Source organism: Plecotus auritus (genome assembly GCF_963455305.1).
Source record: "Plecotus auritus genome assembly, chromosome: 7".
Lineage (NCBI taxonomy): Eukaryota > Metazoa > Chordata > Mammalia > Chiroptera > Vespertilionidae > Plecotus > Plecotus auritus.
Window position 1 is genome coordinate 48,419,876 of NC_137774.1, and position 18,405 is coordinate 48,438,280.

Sequence of the window (18,405 nt, forward strand, 5' to 3'; positions counted from 1 at the left end):
CTAGTGAGTATAGGGATGTTAAGGATACCAAGGAATATAGTAAGTCGTGTTTGTCTAGAAATGTATACCTTTCATGTAAATCCTTGAGTTATTGTCATAAAATGGGTAATCTTCTCTTACCTTGTAATCGATACAGCATCTGTGGTTATGTCCCTCTTCTTGTTTTACTCAATTTTATTTGTGCTTTCTGGTTTCTTTCCCTCATTAATCTTGGTGCAGGTTTACAAAAACAATCTTATGAACACATTGATTCTCTTTTGTTATAATTTGATTTCTATTTCAATGATTTATTCTTTTATGTTTATTATTTTCTTCTATTTGGGGGATTTATTTCCTATTCTTTAGGCTGACTTAAGATGGATGCTTTCTTTATTCATGTTGCACTCTCTGTTATTTAAAATATAACACTTAAAGTTATAAATTCCATTCTCAGTACAATTTTACTGAAATTATAAGTCTTAATATTCAATATTTTAATGATAATTTATTCTAAAATTTTTAATATCTATTACAATGTATTTATATATTTTTAACTTTCTAAAAATGGGGTTCTTCTAGTTACATTTCTATTACTGATTTCTAACAATTGCACTGTGGTCAGAGACTGGGACATATGTAATAATAAGCTTCCGAAATTTCTTGAAGCTTGCTTCCATACACTACAGTATGCAAAACTTTTATAAATGTTCTGTGCACTTATTTGGAAAGAATGTGTATTCTATGCCTGCTGGAAGTTCTATACATACTTATGTGATCAAACTCATTGTTTTATTCAAACCCACTATACCCTCACTGCCTTTTTTGTCTGCTTAATTTATCAATTACAGAGATAATTGTGTTAATAATCTTCCACTTTGATGTGAATTTCTCCTTATAATTCTGTCACTTTTTTATATATTTTAAGGCTATGTTCTATGAGCATACAGAGGTTGACTTTCTATGTCTTCCTGGCAAATTGAAACTTTTAGTGACACATTAAAGATCTCCTTTATCACTAGCTATATTTCTTGTAGTAAAGTCTGTTCTGTCTTGTATTAATAAACTAAACCATTTTCATTTGTATATTTTCCTTGTGTCTCTCATTTTATCCTTTGGATTTCAATCCCTCTGTGCCTTTATATTAGGAGAAATTTTTATAATTGGCATAGAATTTGTGTTTTACCTACCTTACTATTTATCTTGTAACTGGAAGGTTTTGATTATTAATTTCTATTATATTTGGATTAATTTCTACCATTTTATTATATACTTCCTATTTGTTCTTCTTTCCCTTTTTCTTATTCCACTTTTTCCCTTCTGCTAATTTGGATCTAGGTCAGCCTTGGGCAAACTACGGCCCACGGGCCGGATCCAGCTGTTCTATCCGGTTCTCTTGCTCTCCCCTCCGCTCCTTTACTTTGAATTTATATTAGTTCACACAAACACTCCATCCATGCTTTTGTTCCGGCCCTCCAATCCAGTTTAAGAACCCATTGTGGCCCTCGAGTCAAAAAGTTTGCCCACCCCTGATCTAGGTCTACTGTTCTTTTGGATACCATACCTATTTTAATGAGTACCCCTAAAAGGAATAAATTTATCAGTATTGTTACTCTCCTTACAACCAATACAAAGATTTTAGAATAGTTTGATCTCAACTGTTCATCCATCAAATTATATTCTATCATTCCCAGTAATTTCAATTGTTCTCTATATTTTATTTGAACTCCACAAATCATACTTTATTTTATACACTTAATGTTTATTAAATTTACCTACATATTTACTGATATCTTTACTTGTTACATCTTTTTACATTACAACTTGCTACATGAGGTATATTATTAAAAGTTCCTTTTAATAAATATATTTTTATTGATTTTTAGAGACAGAGTAAGGGAGAAGGAGAGAGAGAAACATCCATGTGAGAGCAGAACATCTATAGATTTGCAAATATTGTACCAGCCTCTATTGTACTTTACCTCTTTCTCTTCTGATTTTATTTATTTGGGTCCTCTCTCTTTGTTTCTTAATGAATCTGGCTAAAGGTTCATTAATCTTATTTATCTTTTCAAAGAACCAGCTCTTGGTTTCATTGATCTTTGGTATTGTTTTGTGTGTGTGTGTGTGTGTGTGTGTGTGTGTGTGTGTGTGTGTGTTTAGTCTCTGTCATTTATTTCCTCTCTGATCTTTATCATTTCCTTCCTTCTATGTACTCTGGACTTTTCTTGTTGTTCTCTTTCTAATTCTTTAAGTTGTAGGGTTAGATAGTTTATTAGAAAATTTATTGGTTTTTGACATAGGCTGTATTGCTATGAACTTCGCTCTCAGGACTGTTTTTACTGTGTCTCCTAGATTTTGTGTAGTTGTGTGTTCATTTTCATGTGTTTCCAAGAAGTTTTTTATTTCTCCCTTGATCTCATTAAAACCCATTTATTGTTTAATAACTTGCTATTTAGCCTCCATGTATTTGAGAATATTTTTGAGTGTTTTTATTGTCGTTCATTTCTAGTTTCATGCCATTGTGATCAGAGAAGATGATTGATATGATTTCAGTCTTCTCCAACTTGTAGAGACTTAGTTTGTGTCCTAACATATGGTCTATCTTTGAGAATGACTCATGTGCACTTGAGAAAAATGCTATTCTGTAGCTTTTAGGTAAATGTTCTATAAATGTCAATTAATTCCATCTGCTATAATGTGTCATTTAGGATCATTGTTTACTTAATATTTTTGTCTAGATCAGTGGTCGGCAAACTGCAGCTTGCGAGCCACATGCAGCTCTTTGGCCCCTTGAGTGTGGCTCTTCCACAAAATACCACAGCCTGGGCGAGTCTATTTTGAAGAAGTGGCGTTAGAAGAAGTTTAAGTTTAAAAAATTTGGCTCTCAAAAGAAATTTCAATCTTACTGTTGATATTTGGCTCTGTTGACTAATGAGTTTGCCAACCACTGGCCTAGAGGCCCGATGCATGCAATTCATGCAAGGGGCTCGGCCCTCACAGCCAGGGCAACTGCCTCAGCCCTCACAGCCCCTGTCCTTCCACGGTTCGGTCATCCGGACTAATTAGCATATTATGCTTTTATTATTATAGTTACTTTTTTTTGGTCATTACTTTCTTTATAACTATGTTCCTCTCTTTTCTCTATTTCTTCTTCTTATACCTTCTTACACATTTCTTGCAGTGCTGATTTGGTGGTGATAAAATCCTTTAGCCATTTTTTTTTCTTTTTTTTTTGTCTGAGAAGCTCTGTATTTCACCTTCAATTTTGAATGATAGCCTTGCTGGATAGAGGAGTCTTGGATTCAGTCCCTTGCTTTTCATTACTTTGTGTATGTCATGCCACATCCTTCTGGCCTGAAATGTTTCTATTGCGAAATCTGCTGACAGTCTAATGGGAACTCCCTTGTAGGTAACTTTCTGTCTCTATCTTGCTGCCTTTAAGATTCTTTCTTTGTCTTTATCTTTAATGTTTGCCATTTTAATTATGATGTATTTAGATATGGTTCTTTTTGGGGTTCATTTTGATTGGGACTCTGTGCTTTCTGAATTTGAGTGACTTTTTCCTTCACCAGGTTAGGGAAATTTTCTATCATTCTTTCTTCTAACAGGTTCTCTATTTCTTGCTCAGATTCTTCTCCTTCTTGTACCTCTATGATGAAGATGTTGTTACATTTCATGTTGTCCCAAAGCTCCCTTAAGTTATCCATGTGCTTTTTAAAACTTTTTTTTCTAATTGCTGCTCTCATTGGGTGTTGTCTTCTACCTTGTCTTCCAATTCATTTATTTGGTCCTCAGTTTCTTCTAATCTACTGTTAATTCCTTCCAGGGTATTCTTTATTTCTGTTATGTCATTTTTCATTTCCAATTGATTCTTATTCATGGTTTCTACATCTTTTTTCATGCTTATAAACTTCTCACTAAGTTCCTCATAGTTCTCATTAAGTTGCTTGTAGTTCTCACTGAGTTGTTTGAGCATCCTTATAACTATTACTTTGAACTCTATATCCAATAAATTACTTGCCTCCATTTCATTATTTCCTTTTGTGCCAATTCCTCCTTTTCTTTCATTTGGGGATTGTTTCTTTGTCTCCTCATTTTAGTGGGTCTGGTCTTCCAGGGCACCATGTCAGGTGCACTGGGTCTCGGTGGCAGGTCTATGTGTCCAGGGCTGTCAGGTCACAACTATGGGGCCAGGCACAAAGTGGAGGGTCTGGTTGTCCAGGGGCATCAGGTCACAGTGGCAGGACCAGGTGCGCCACATCAAGGTGGTGGAGCCAGCCATCCAGGGCGCCAGGTCAGTGCAGCAGGTTCATATATCTGGGTGCCTCTCATTCTTTCTTTGTCTGAGAATGTATATATTTTGCCCAATTTCTTGAAAAAATATGGTTTTGTAGAAGAAAAATTCTAGGCTAACAGGCATTTATTGTGAGTCTATTGAAAATATAATTGCACTGTGTCCTGCCTTCCATTTTGCTATTGAGTAGTGAGCCATCACCTAATGATATTTATTTATTTATTTATTTATTTATTTATTTATTTATTTATTTATTTATTTTTGGTGTCTTTTTTTTTCCTTCTATGTAGAAATCTGTCTTTGCTCTGAAGCTAATTTTAAGATTTCTTTTGTCCCTTTCCTGTCCTGCAGTTTCGTATTGCAGTGCCTATGTGAGGGTTTCTTTATATTGATTCTACCTGGAATTCGTTGGGCTTTACATTTGGTGTCTTTCAACAATTCAAAAATATTCTCAGCCAGGATTTCCTCAAAGATTGCTTCTTGCCCATTATCTATGTATTCTGGAGCTCTTATTATACTTATATGAGATTTTTTTCACTGCCTTCTGTGTCTTTTAACAATTTCCATACTTTTCCATTATTTGACTTACTGCATTGCAGTTTGGATAACTCCTCCATTTTTATAATAGAGCAGTTAACTCTTTCAGCTTTGTCTAACTCTTCTGTTTAACTCACTCAATAAGCTTTAAATGTTAATTATACTCTCCATTTTTTGGTCTTCTATTTGGCTATTTTATAATTTTGCTTGCTCATATTTATACGCTCTTGTTCTTTGCTCAAATTTTAAGGCTTCACTTTTATTTATCAATTTTTTAAGTTTTATAATACATTTATTAGAGGATATGTTAAAGACAAATTTTGATTCATCAACTTAAAAATGATTTGTTTCTTCTTGCCATAGATAAAGTTCACATAAAGGCCTACAGAAAATTGTTATCTTCTTTACCCTGGACTTGTCCATTATCATAGCACAGTACAATAATTTTTCCTTTGCTAAAACACATATGCAGATCTTTTCCTATGCTTCTCTTCATAAAGTAATGCCACCACAGGCCATCATTTTTATGTTATTCATTTAAATTAATTTTTTCATTTCTAGAATATATTGTTCAATAGAAAGGTTCTGGGCATATTTGAAGAACCTCTCAAATTGCCGTCAAACCTGACTTTGAGACAATGTTGAATTTATATTTGAACTTAGAGCTGGGTTAGGGCAGGGGCTCTGACTACTGAGACTGGAAAAGCTTATCTAGGTTTGTGGAGGGTGATTCCTAAAGAAACCATTTCTGTCTAAGCTGATATATTGTGTCTAAAAGGATGAATTCCTTTGTCTTAGTCAGTCCTGAATTGATGTCCGAGAAACTGCAGGGAAAGCACTTTCGCCTGCTATGTGGGTCAGGAATGATAAAGCAAGATGCTTGAGCAAGAGTTCTTTTTTTTTTCCTTTAAATATATTAATTATTGTTATTTTATATTGTGCATTTGAATTCTAATATGTGTTTCTGCTGCCTCCTACTCATGGTGAATTCCTTCCTTGTATATTTTGTGACTTTTGATTGTAAAAATGTCCCTTGGAATATTATCTGTGGAACTCTTTTGAAGATTGAATTCTACTTTCATTCCCCCAGAAAGGATTTATATTTATTTCTGCTAGTCATCAAGGGACTCTTCCAACCCCAGACCACTTGTACTTTAACTTTCCCAGGGGTCCAGCAAGTGCCCAGATTACGGCAGGCAAGTTTCCATACTGTCCCCTTTTGTGCAGCATGTTTATTTCTTGTTCACCTTATTGTTTTGCAATTTCATATGCAGCTTCCTATTAGCCCCTTCACCTTGTGTGGGTCTGAGGCTTAATCACCTGTTCCTCACATACCACAAAGCAATCAAACTATTTCAAGATTTCCAGGGTTCCATGGCAATGATCACATGAAATCCAGCTTTGAATCTTGCTTAGTTCTTGCTTTCACTACATTTTCAGCCTCTGGAGATTCCTTAATTTCATGCCACCTTAGTGATGCATTTTAAAATGATTTTGAAATATTTGCTTAAGCATTTTAATTGTTTTAGCAGAAGGGTTATCCATCTTATGGTGTATACCAGACAGCTTGAAACAGAAGCTGACAATTCTCAACTTACTCTGCAGTCAGGCCTCTTTACTAGGCCTCTCCACTGAAACCACTCTTGTCAAGATCACTGATGACTTTCACCTGGCCGAGTCCTGTGGTAATGACCCATCATCATCTTACTTATTCTGCTCAGGAGGACTCGGCATAACCGATCACTCCCTCTTTCCCAAACAGGTTCTTTCTCTGGCTTTCAAGATACCTTCTTTTTGTTTTCCTTCTAAAATCTTTGCTTTCTTGGTCTCCACGGCTGAGCTCATCTCCTCTTCTAGACCTAAAAGTATTCAAATTCCTGAACCTCAATCCTGAACTTCCTTCTCTATCTGCATTCTATGCTATATGATCTCTAACCCAACATGTTAATGCAACTGTGTGGTGGTCACTGCCAAATTTATATTTTCAGCCCTACCTCTCAGGAACTCTAGGATTACATTCAACTGTCATCTCAAACCAAACATGTTTAAAACGTATTCCTCTCCCTCCAAAAAATCTAGTCTTCCACAATTCTTTCCTATATTTTTAAATGGCATAATTTATTACCCCATTGCCAGAGTCATTACTGATTTTTCTCATTCCCTCCCTCGAACCTTTCCTCCAGTCCTTCAGTGGGTCCTGTTGGTTCTACATGCAAAATTATCTTGACTCTGACCACTCCTGATGTCCACCATGCAAGTCAAAGTCAACATCTCCTGTCACCTGGACACAGACTATAGTCCCTAAAAATGCCCTCTGTTCTTCTATCCGCATCACCAGTGCCACTATCACTATCATCATTACTACCACCTCCAATAAAACCTGCTCCCCTCCAGCTACAGATCCTTTAGAAAACATAAACCAAGGCATGTCCTTCTCCTACTCAAAGTTCTCATGCCGTCACTCCTGCTGCTCCCTCTATCTGCAAAGCTCTTCTCCCACTTTCTTCTGTGGCTCTCTCCTGCACATCATTTACATTTTCACTTACATATCCCCTTAGGAAGGAAGCCTTCACTGACTGCTCCATGGAAAATGGTCCTATTCTGAGTTTCTATCTCATAGCACTCATCATGTGAAACTATACAATTTATTGTTTCCTCTTTACATTCCCCACTAGAATGTAAGATTTGTAAGGGCAGAGCCTTTATCTATTTTATTTATCATTCTATCCTCAGAACCTAGAAGCATGCTCATAATATATGCTCAATAAATAAATAACTTTGAATTAAAGAATAAATTTCATTTAATTCTCATAATATCCAGTGAGACAGAAATGATCTTTCCAATCTTATAGATGGGGAAACTGAAATTCAGAGATGCTAAATGATTTAGCCATCTCGTGTCAGAATCAAATACAAATGTGTATAATTTTAAAGGCCACAGTATTTTTTATTTTCAAATCTTAAACTTTTCACTTTGAAATAATTTCAGACTTCCAAAAGTGTTGCAAAAATAACACTGAGTTCTCTTTTACTTTCACTCAGCTTTCCCAAATGATAACAGCTCTATAATCATAGTACAATTATCCAAAGCAGGAAGTTAATGTTGATGTAGACTTGGCAACTGTTTATATTTCATCAGTTGTCCCACTAATGTGTCACCTGAGTCTCCTCCAGAAAAGAGGTCTCAGCCTCATCTCTCATGACTGACACTTCTGAATAGGGCTGACTGTTACCATCACGATATAGACAGTGCCCAGTGCTGGGCACATGCAAGCTTTCAATAAAAAACTATTATTGTTGGGGAAATACATAAAACTTCCTTTTGAGGAGTGGAAGGAAAATGGCTCCTGATGTTTATCTGTTTTGCTTAGTTTGGCAGACCTTGATGTGTTTATAAAAAATAGTGAGGGCAGCTTGCTCAAGAAAGTCGAAAAAGGAGATTCCAATGGACTGGTCGAGATTATGGGACATCTTATGGCTCTTAAAGAACGGCAGAGCAGCACTGACGAGATGTTTGAGCCCTTAAAGCAAACCATTGAATTGCTGAAGACCTATGAACAAGAGTTGCCGGAAACAGTGTTTAAGCAGCTAGAGGTCAGTGCTAAGTTTATGTTTTCTTAATAACAGAAATAGAGGGTAAGTTTCAAGATTTCATAGTGGGGTGAGGTGGGTTTAAGGAAATGAAAACCAGGGCTTGCTGACAACCCAAGGTCCATGTTTTGGACTCTATGTGTCATGTATGTGTAATGTCTAGCACATACTTGAAGCTCAATAAATATGAAACCATGTGATGCTGGAGTTGTGTGGGAGAATTGATGTAGGTAACTGTTTTGGGTTGTTGTTTTTACCAGAAGTAGGGATGAGCCCACTTTTTGATTCAGTGAAAAAAAAAAAGTAGGTCTAAGAAACGTTAAGATGTTGTAAGTAGAAACGGAGACATAGAAAATAACCCAGCACTCCTGAGAGTAGAGAAAAGGGCACGGATTACCAGGTTAGAGGTTAGGTCAAGAAGAACAAGAAGAACGGTATTGAGTGGGAAGTAGGTGATAGTCAGAAGAGCAGGCAACCCAGGAGACAAGTCAAGGCAGGGGGGTTAAGAACAGTCCAGTGGTACTGGCACTGCAGCAGAGATGAGGACACTGGGTACTGCTCCACTTTGGGACTGTGGGGAGGGGAGCCCCAGGTGGGTCTGAGCACACTGACGTCTCCTTTGCAGGAGCTGCCTGAGAAATGGAACAACATAAAAAAGTTGGCCGTCACTGTGCGGCAGCACGTGGCCCCCCTGCAGGCCAGCGAGGTGGCCCTTCTCCGGCAGAGGTGCACCACCTTCGAGGCTGAGCAGCAGCAGTTCTGGGAGCGATTCCACAGAGAGGCACCCTTCAGGTATGGCCCCAGGTTGCCGCCGCTACCTCTGTTCCTTTATACGGCAATCTTGGAGTCCCTGAGGATCTCTGCATTGGGTTTGCCTGTTCTCAGGACAGGGACACTAGTCACCGGTCTTCCCTCCCATTGAGGTCTGTAGAACATAGTGCTGATGTGGACAGTCCTATCATGGCCTGAGTGCGATGGCCAAGGGCTGTTGAAAAAAAAAGGCTAGAACCTTCTGTTCTTCCAGGTCTATAAAGGGATTTAATGTGGTAAAATTACTACAGGTTTTTTTATTTTTTATTGTTTGTGCTTTATGTTTTTTATTATTTATTTACCACAAGTAAAGATCAGGAATTGTTACCTTTCTTTTTTTTAATTTTTTAAGTTTCTTTATTGATTAAGGTATTACATATGTGTCCTTATTCCCCCATTACCCTCCCACCTCCCATTCATGCCCCCACCCCCCCTGTTGTCTGTGTCCATTGATTAGGATTACATGCATGCATATAAGTCCTTTGGTTGATCTCTACCCCTTAACCCCACCCTCCCCTACCTTCCCTGAGGTTTGACATTCTGATTGATGTTTCTCTGTCTCTGGATCTATTTTTGTTCATCAGTTTATGTTGTTCATAATTATATTCCACAAATGAGTGAGATCATGTGATATTTATCTTTCTCTGCCTGGCTTATTTCACTTAGCATAATGCTCTCCATCTCCATCCATGTTGTTGCAAATGGTAAGAACTCCTTCTTTTTTACCGCAGCGTAGTATTCCATTGTATAGATGTACCACAGTTTTCTAATCCACTCATCTGCTGATGGGCACTTAGGCTGTTTCCAAATCTTAGCTATGGTGAATTGTGCTGCTATGAACATAGGGGTGCATATATCCTTTCTGATTGGTGTTTCTAATTTCTTGGGATATATTCCTAGAAGTGGGATCACTGGGTCAAATGGGAGTTCCATTTTTAGTTTTTTGAGGAAACTCCATACTGCTCTCCACAGTGGCTGCACCAGTTTGCATTCCCACCAGCAGTGCACGAGGGGTCCTTTTTCTCCGCATCCTCTCCAATACTTGTCATTTGTTGATTTGTTGATAATAGCCATTCTGACAGGTGTGAGATGGTACCAAATTGTTGTTTAGATTTGCATCTCTCGGATGATTAGTGACTTTGAGCATGTTTTCATATGTCTCTTGGCCTTCCTTCTGTCTTCTTTTGAAAAGATTCTATTTAGGTCCGTTGCCCATTTTTTGATTGGGTGGTTTATCTTCTTTTTGTTAAGCTGCATGAGTTCCCTGTAAATGTTGGAGATTAAACCCTTATCGTTGATATCATTGGCAAATATGTTCTCCCATGCAGTGGGCTTTCTTATTGTTTTATTGATGGTCTCCTTCGCTGTGCAAAAGCTTTTTATTTTGATGTAGTCCCATTTGTTTATTTTCTCTTTAGTTTCTATTGCCCTAGGAGCAGTATCAGTGAAGAAATTGCTTCGGCATATGTCATATATTTTTCTGGCTGTGGATTCCTCTAGTATTTTTATGGTTTCTCGTCGTATGTTTAAGTCCTTGATTCATTTTTAGTTAATTTTTGTGTATGGTGTAAGTTGGTGGTCTAGTTTCATTTTTTTGCATATATCTGTCTAATTTTCCCAACACCATTTATTGTAGAGACTGTCTTGACTCCATTGTATGTTCATGCCTCCTTTGTCAAATATTAATTGAGCATAATGATTTGGGTCGATTTCTGGGTTCTCTATTCTGTTCCATTGATCTATATGTCTGTCCTTGTGCCATTACCAGGCAGTTTTGAGAACAGTGGCTTTATAATACAGCTTGAAATCTGGTATTGAGATCCCACCTACTTTGTTCTTCTTTCTCAGGATTGCTGTGGCTATTCGGGGTCTTTTTTTATTCCAGATGAATTTTTGGAGAGTTCTTTCTAGGTCTGTGAAATATGCCATTGGTATTTTAATGAGGAGTGCATTGAATTTATAGATTGTTTTGGGTAGTATAGACATTTTAATGATGTTGATTCTCCCAATCTATGAACATGGTATGTTATTCCATCTGTTTATGTCTTCCTCTATCTCTTTTTTCAGTGTCGTGTAGTTTTCCGCGTATAGGTCTTTTACCTCTTTAGTTGAGTTTATTCCTAGGTATCTTAATTTTTTTTGGTGCAATGGTAAATGGGATTGCTTTTTTAGTCTCTCTTTCTGTAAGTTCACTATTGGTATACAGAAATGCCATAGATTTCTTGGCAGTAATTTTGTATCCTGCTACATTGCCGAATTCATTTATTAAGTCTATTAGTTTTTTGACGGAGTCTTTCGGGTTTTTTATGTACAATATCATGTCATCTGCAAATAAGGACAGCTTTACTTCTTCTTTTCCAATTTGGATGCCTTTTATTTCTTCTTCTTGTCTAATTGCAATGGCTAATACTTCCAGTACTATGTCAAACAGGAGTGGTGAGAGTGGGCATCCCTGTCTTGTTCCTGTTCTTAGGGGAAATGGTTTTAGTTTTTGCCCATTGAGTATGATGTTAGCTGTGGGTTTATCATATATAGCTTTTATTATGTTGAGGTATGATCCTTCTATTCCCACCTTGTTGAGAGTTTTTATCAAGAAAGGGTGTTGGATTTTTTCAAATGCTTTTTCTGCATCAATTGATATGACTATGTGATTTTTATCTCTCAGTTTGTTTATGTGATGTATCACGTTTATTGATTTGTGGATATTGTACCATCCTTCCATTCCTGGGATAAATCCTACTTGGTCGTGGTGTATGATCTTTCTGATGTAGTGCTGGATTACTACAGGTTTTTTTAAAACATAAATCTGACATGTAACATTCAGTAAGTTTACAAGTACAGTGTGTTACTTTGATACATTTACATATTGTGATATGATTGCCCATTTAGCAATGTTTATCACACTGCATAATTATCATGCAATATTATTGTCTACTGGAGGCCTGGTGCATGAATTTGTGCACGGGTAGGGTCCCAAAGGGGGTTAGGGGGTGGGACATGATTGGCCCTTCTGGCAGGCGGTGGGACGCCCTTGCTGGCCTGAGATCTGGATCCATCCCACTGACTTTCGCACTGGTTGTCGGGAGTACCTGGCGGCTGCTTTTATATTGTTTCTAACTTGAGGAGCATCTAGGGAGGAGAAGCAGCTGTGGTGCCAGAGGCCAACTTCCAGGAGGCTGGCAGCGCTGTTGGGATCATGCTGGTGGCACTGGTCCGCCCATGCCTGGCTCATTCTCTGGAGATTGGACCTGTAGGAATACTGAGGGAGGGAGTGGCTGCCACCGGGCTGGTGGGTCACTGGGACAGGTCTTAGCTGAGTGGCGCTCCCCCTGTGGGAATGCACTGACCTCCAGGGAGTAGCTCCTGTGTTGAGCATCTGCCCCCTGGTGGTCAGTGCGCATCATAGCATCTGGTCGTTACAGTTGTTCCAGTCATTTGGTTGCTTAAGCTTATATATACACTACTATACTAGAGGCCCTATGCATGAAATGCATGCAAGAGTAGGCCTTTGCAGCCCCGGCTACCTCAGCTGTGGTGCAGTCCCGGCTTTGTCTGGAAGGTCATCAGAAAGACGTCCAGAAAGACGTCTGGACAGTTGTTCCGCTGTTTGGCCATTCAGTCAATTTGCATATTACACTTTTATTATTATACTAGTAGATAGATACTAGAGGCCCGGCATGACCTGTGGGGATCCAGCTGAAACCAGCAGTCCAACACCACCTGTTGCTCCTGTCTGCCACTCACACTCATCCCGGCCCCACTGCACCTGCCGTGGGCTCATGCCCAGTCAGTCCCAATTGGGAGAGCTCACACTGCCACAGCAGCACTCGCCAGCCATGAGCCCTGCATCGGACGTCCGTCAGTCAGCTGAGCAGCGCTTCCTCTGTGGGAGCACACTGACCACCAGGGGGCAGCTCCTCCATTGAACATCTGCCCCCTGGTGGTCAGTGCACATCATAGCGACCGGTCAACTAATCGTTCAGTTGTCCAGTCATCCGGTCACTTAGGTTTTTATATATATAGATTTATTATATTATGCATTTGTTTCTATGGCTTATTGACTACTTGTTACAAGTTTGTAGCCTTAAATGTACTCTTATTGGCACTTGCATCACCTGGTAACCACCATTTTATTCTCATACAATACTTGTCTTTCTATCACTTAGCTCAGTACTATGTGCTAAAGGTCCATCGGGTTGTTGCAGATGGGAGATATCCCTCTTTCTCGTTGCTGAGTAATATTCTATTATGTATATGCTTCACATCTTTTTATCCATGCCTCCATTGATGGGCATTCAGCTGTTCCCTTATCTTGGCTATTGTGATAATGCTGCAATAAACATGGGAGTGATGATATCTCGTTGAAATCCGGTTTTCATTTCCTTTGGTTATATACTCAGAAGTGGAATTGCTGGATTGTATGGTAGATCTATTTTTAATTTTTGAAAGAAACTCTATATCATTTCTCATAGTGGTTGGAACTAAAATTTCTAGGTTTTTACTAAACTGTTAGTATTCTAAGTTCTCACAGACTCCTTTTGGTTTTAAAAAGAAGGCTGATAGAATTTAAAATAATTTTGGAAGGCATTTTGGAGGAAGGATTTGAGATAAAACATTTACTTCGGGTGTGCATTCTCTACTTAGTAATGCTCAGACACCCCCTACTTGTGATTAGGGCTCTTTACATAAATAAAACAACTGTAAGATGGGCAGTCCACACACACACACACACACACACACACACACACACACACACACACACACACACTCACACATCTTCCCATGGTGAAGATGTCCATCTGGGCTCTGTCTTGTCCACTGTCAGCACCTGGGGCTCTAACCAGGAGAACACGCTGATCTAGACAGCCCTGTGTCTGCTGGTACTGGAGGTTCCAGTGTCTGCTGGTTCTGGATGGTCCTGTGTCTGCTGGTTCGTATGGACCCATGTCTGAAGGTTCTTATGATCCTGTGTCTGCTGGTACTTATGGTCCTGTGTCTGCTGGTTCTTATGGTCCCATGTCTGAAGGTTCTTATGATCCTGTGTCTGCTGGTACTTATGGTCCTGTGTCTGCTGGTTCTTATGGTCCCATGTCTGCAGGTTCTTATGGTCCTGTGTCTGCTGGTACTTATGGTCCTGTGTCTGCAGGTTCTTATGGTCCTGTGTCTGCTGGTACTTATGGTCCTGTGTCTGCTGGTTCTTATGGTCCCATGTCTGCAGGTTCTTATGGTCCTGTGTCTGCTGGTTCTTATGGTCCCATGTCTGCAGGTTCTTATGGTCCTGTGTCAGCTGGTTCTGGAAGGTCCTGTGTCTGCTGGTACTTATGGTCCTGTGTCTGCTGGTCCTGGATTGTCCTGTGTCTGCTGGTTCTGGAAGGTCCTGTGCCTGCTGATTCTTAATGTCCTGTGTCTGCTGGTTCTTATGGTCCTGTGCCTGCTGGTTCTTATGGTCCTGTGTCTGCTGGTTCTTATGGTCCTGTGCCTGCTGGTTCTTATGGTCCTGTGTCTGCTGGTTCTTATGGTCCTGTGCCTGCTGGTTCTTATGGTCCCATGTCTGCAGGTTCTTATGGTCCTGTGTCTGCTGGTACTTATGGTCCTGTGTCTGCAGGTTCTTATGGTCCTGTGTCTGCTGGTACTTATGGTCCTGTGCCTGCTGGTTCTTATGGTCCCATGTCTGCAGGTTCTTATGGTCCTGTGTCTGTGGTTCTGGATGGTCCCCTGCCTGCTGGTTCTTATGGTCCTGTGCCTGCTGGTTCTTATGGTCCTGTGCCTGCTGGTTCTTATGGTCCTGTGTCTGCGGTTCTTATGGTCCTGTGTCTGCTGGTTCTTATGGTCCTTTGTCTGCTGGTTCTTGGTCCTGTGCCTGTGGTTCTGGATGGTCCTGTGCCTGCTGGTTCTTATGGACATGTGTCTGTGGTTCTGGATTGTCCTGTGCCTGTGGTTCTGGATGGTCCTGTGCCTGCTGGTTCTTATGGTCCTTTCCTGCTGGTTCTTATGGTCCTGTGCCTGCTGGTACTTATGGTCCACTGCCTGCTGGTACTTATGGTCCTGTGTCTGTGGTTCTGGATGGTCCCCTGCCTGCTGGTTCATATGGTCCTGTGCCTGCTGGTTCTTATGGTCCTGTGCCTGCTGGTACTTATGGTCCTGTGTCTGTGGTTCTGGATGGTCCCCTGCCTGCTGGTTCTTATTGTCTTGTGTCTGCTGGTTCTTATGGTCCTGTGTCTGCTGGTACTTATGGTCCTGTGTCTGTGGTTCTTGATTGTCCTGTGCCTGCTGGTTCTTACGGTCCTGTGTCTGCTGGTTTGGAAAGTTCTGTTTCTGCTGGTACTTATGGTCCTTTGTCTGCTGGTACTTATGGTCCTGTGTCTGCTGGTACTTATGGTCCTGTGCCTGCTGGTTCTTATGGTCCTGTGTCTGTGGTTCTGAATTGTCCTGTGTTGCTTGTGAAGTGGGCACTGTCCCCTCACTTCAGCTCCAGGGTTTCTTCCTGTCCCGCTGAACTGCTTTCTGGCTCTCCCTCTAGTTTGGGAGGGACAAGCTTGGAAGTTGCCAAACTGAAAATGCCCTACATAAGGAGGAAAGAACATTTTCATTTTTAAGGGTTACCTACCCACAGAAATACAATGCTGAGAGACACAGGTTAACATAGCAAACCAAACAAAACACCCACAACTTTATTGGAAGGACATTTAGCACAGTGATTATGTACATGAACTTTGGGTTCAGGCTGCTCAGTTAGATGTCTAATATCACGTCAACAACTTACTGTTTATGTCAGGGAGCTACTCAACATCTCTCTGCTTCTGTTTCCTCATCTGTTAAATGGGGTTAAGAATAACATTCACCTCAGAACGTTGTTGATGGGATTAAAGGAATGATCTTTGCTCAGAGCCTGTCACCAGGGTGACGGGAAATCCTGGTTTTCCTGGGATTCTTCTGGTTTAACCCTGAAGGTCACACATCCAGGGAAGCCCCTCTCTCTCAGGCCAACTGGATCATGGATCATCCAACCTGGCACGGAGTGAGGACCTACATAATCCTATTATTTATTCATCAAACATTTATTAAGCAGCTACTGCCTCCCCAACATTATACTTTGACTACAGAGTACAGGATGAGTATGTTAGGAAGCAGGGAAGGACACGCGTGAAATATACAACCTGGTCTCTGAAGCAGTGTGTGAGCTGACCATCAGAGTCACCTGGGGGCATTAGAACTCCCAATGTCCAGCCTTCCTATGGACCATCAGTATTTTGTGAAGCCCCCGCAAGTGATTATAATGTGCAGCCAAGTTTGTGACTGCTGCCCTAGGGAAATATCTGGTTTCTCTTTAAGCAGTCATGCCCGGGCACATGGCCCCAAACACGTGCGTGTCCTTGAGAGTGATTGCCTTAGGAGCTAGGCCCTTGTTCCAAAGAAGCATCTATTGCTCAAAACATTAGTGGCGCTCCTTCCAGGACTTTTCGGTCTGAGGCACGTTGTGTTGACTCTCCTTTGGCATATGGTAGAAGCTTTGAAATCCAACACTGATAGTGCAGAGCCAGAGCTGATGGGGAAACTGGTTACCACGCTGGGTCCTCCTGCTTCATGTTAGCAGCAGTCACACTGACTGCCGCAGCCTTAAAAAGAATGACACAATTTTTTTTTTTTTTTTGCATCAGCTGACTCTTAAGAAAATCTCAAGAAAGAAATTCTAAAGATGTTTGGTGAACTATCTTCCCAAACAGACTTCTGAGACTGCTTGAGAGGAAACAGCGCCTCGTTTGCCTGTGTGCTTTTGCATGTCTGTTGGAAATCTGGTGGCCCTCCCTCCTTCATTGTTGCATCAAGTGTGCGTGTCGATCAGCTGGTGTTGTTTCTTCATTTGCTAGCTGCATTGTTTTCTCCTTCTTAGCACTTGTATCTGCTGCCTCTGAGGACTCTTTGCTGGGTTTTCCAAATTCACATCTGTTAATTTGACATGCAGATGCAACTTTGCAAAAGAATCCTTTGAAAAGAACTGCTCACAGCAGTGTGGAAAACCAGACGCTGCCGCAATTCTGATGTATTTCTCTTCTTGTCAAGAAAACCGTCAGGACTAGAGCAGAATTGTAGATTTATTGCTGAAGGGAATCTTAGTGGGTGTCAGCTCATGGTGTTTTTTTTTTTTTTTCTTTTTTAATCCTCACCCGAGGATATTTTCCCATTGATTTTCAGAGAGAGTGAGGAGAGAGGGAAAGACAGAGAGAAACATCAATGTGAAAAAACAAAACAAAAAACACATCGATTGGTTGCCTTCTGCACACCTTTGACCAGGGTCCAGGCCAGGGAGGAGCCTTGACCGGAATTGAATCCAGGACTCTTTGGTCCACAGGCCAACGCTCTAACCACTGAGAAAAACCAGCTAGGGCTCAGCTCATGTTTTGTTTGGTTTCTTAGTTTGTTGTTTGTGAATGTGTGTGTTTAAAGTACTGTGTGTGGCAAATGAGTATAATTCTGGCTCCTTCACTTGTAGGTCCTTTACAAATTTCTAAAATGCAGACCCTGGTTCATTCCTCTGTGAATGCAAGTTTCTCCTTCTGAGTTGATTGAGGGTTAAGCTCACACTGATCTTGTCTTTGAGGAGAAAAAGGAAAGTGAGTGTCTCATTAAGCGTTTGCAGTCTGACAGGTGCTGGTGAAGTCAGGTTGCTGGGGTTGAGGTTCTTCATGTCCAAGTCAAGTTTTACTCCCTCCTTTAATGCTTAACTCTAAGCTGTCTCAGCATATTCTTAGTTGAGCTCTCTCACGTCACAGCAATTGGCTAAATCATCATACTCAGATTCAGGAACTTTCCACAAATTTTAAAATTGGAGACTAATTCTTCCCTTTGAGTGAAAGGAATGCTTCATTCATGCTTCTAGCTGCATTCACTTCTTTAGTCTTCCTGACCTTGAGCAAGGTCTTTCTGATCTTAAGAAATGATGCCATGACATACAGTCTTCTTACCCACATCAATACCAAGTAACCCAGGGGTTTCTAAGCCAAAGCATTTGATCCCTATGAGCTCCAGCTCAATGGAGGCCATTCGTGTTTTCCGCTGGCTGGCAACCAGATTCTGTGAACAGCTGGGAGAGCATTCTTGGAGACACTCTCACTGGGTGTTGCTCTGCATGATAACCAGAGAAAGCAAGGCTTTCCAAATAGCCCAGTGCAGCAGACACGAAGAAAGAAGGGCTC

The 18,405-nt window shown here is 40.4% G+C and overlaps 1 protein-coding gene across 1 annotated transcript in view; it reads left to right on the forward strand.

Moving 5' to 3' along the window:
* Positions 1-18,405, forward strand: part of DNAH9 (dynein axonemal heavy chain 9) — a 362,400-nt gene that overhangs the window by 73,763 nt on the left and 270,232 nt on the right. The window contains exons 18-19 of the mRNA XM_080680625.1: positions 8,182-8,404; positions 9,027-9,193. Of these exons, the coding sequence (XP_080536751.1) occupies positions 8,182-8,404; positions 9,027-9,193 (390 nt within the window). The remainder of the gene's footprint in view (positions 1-8,181; positions 8,405-9,026; positions 9,194-18,405) is intronic.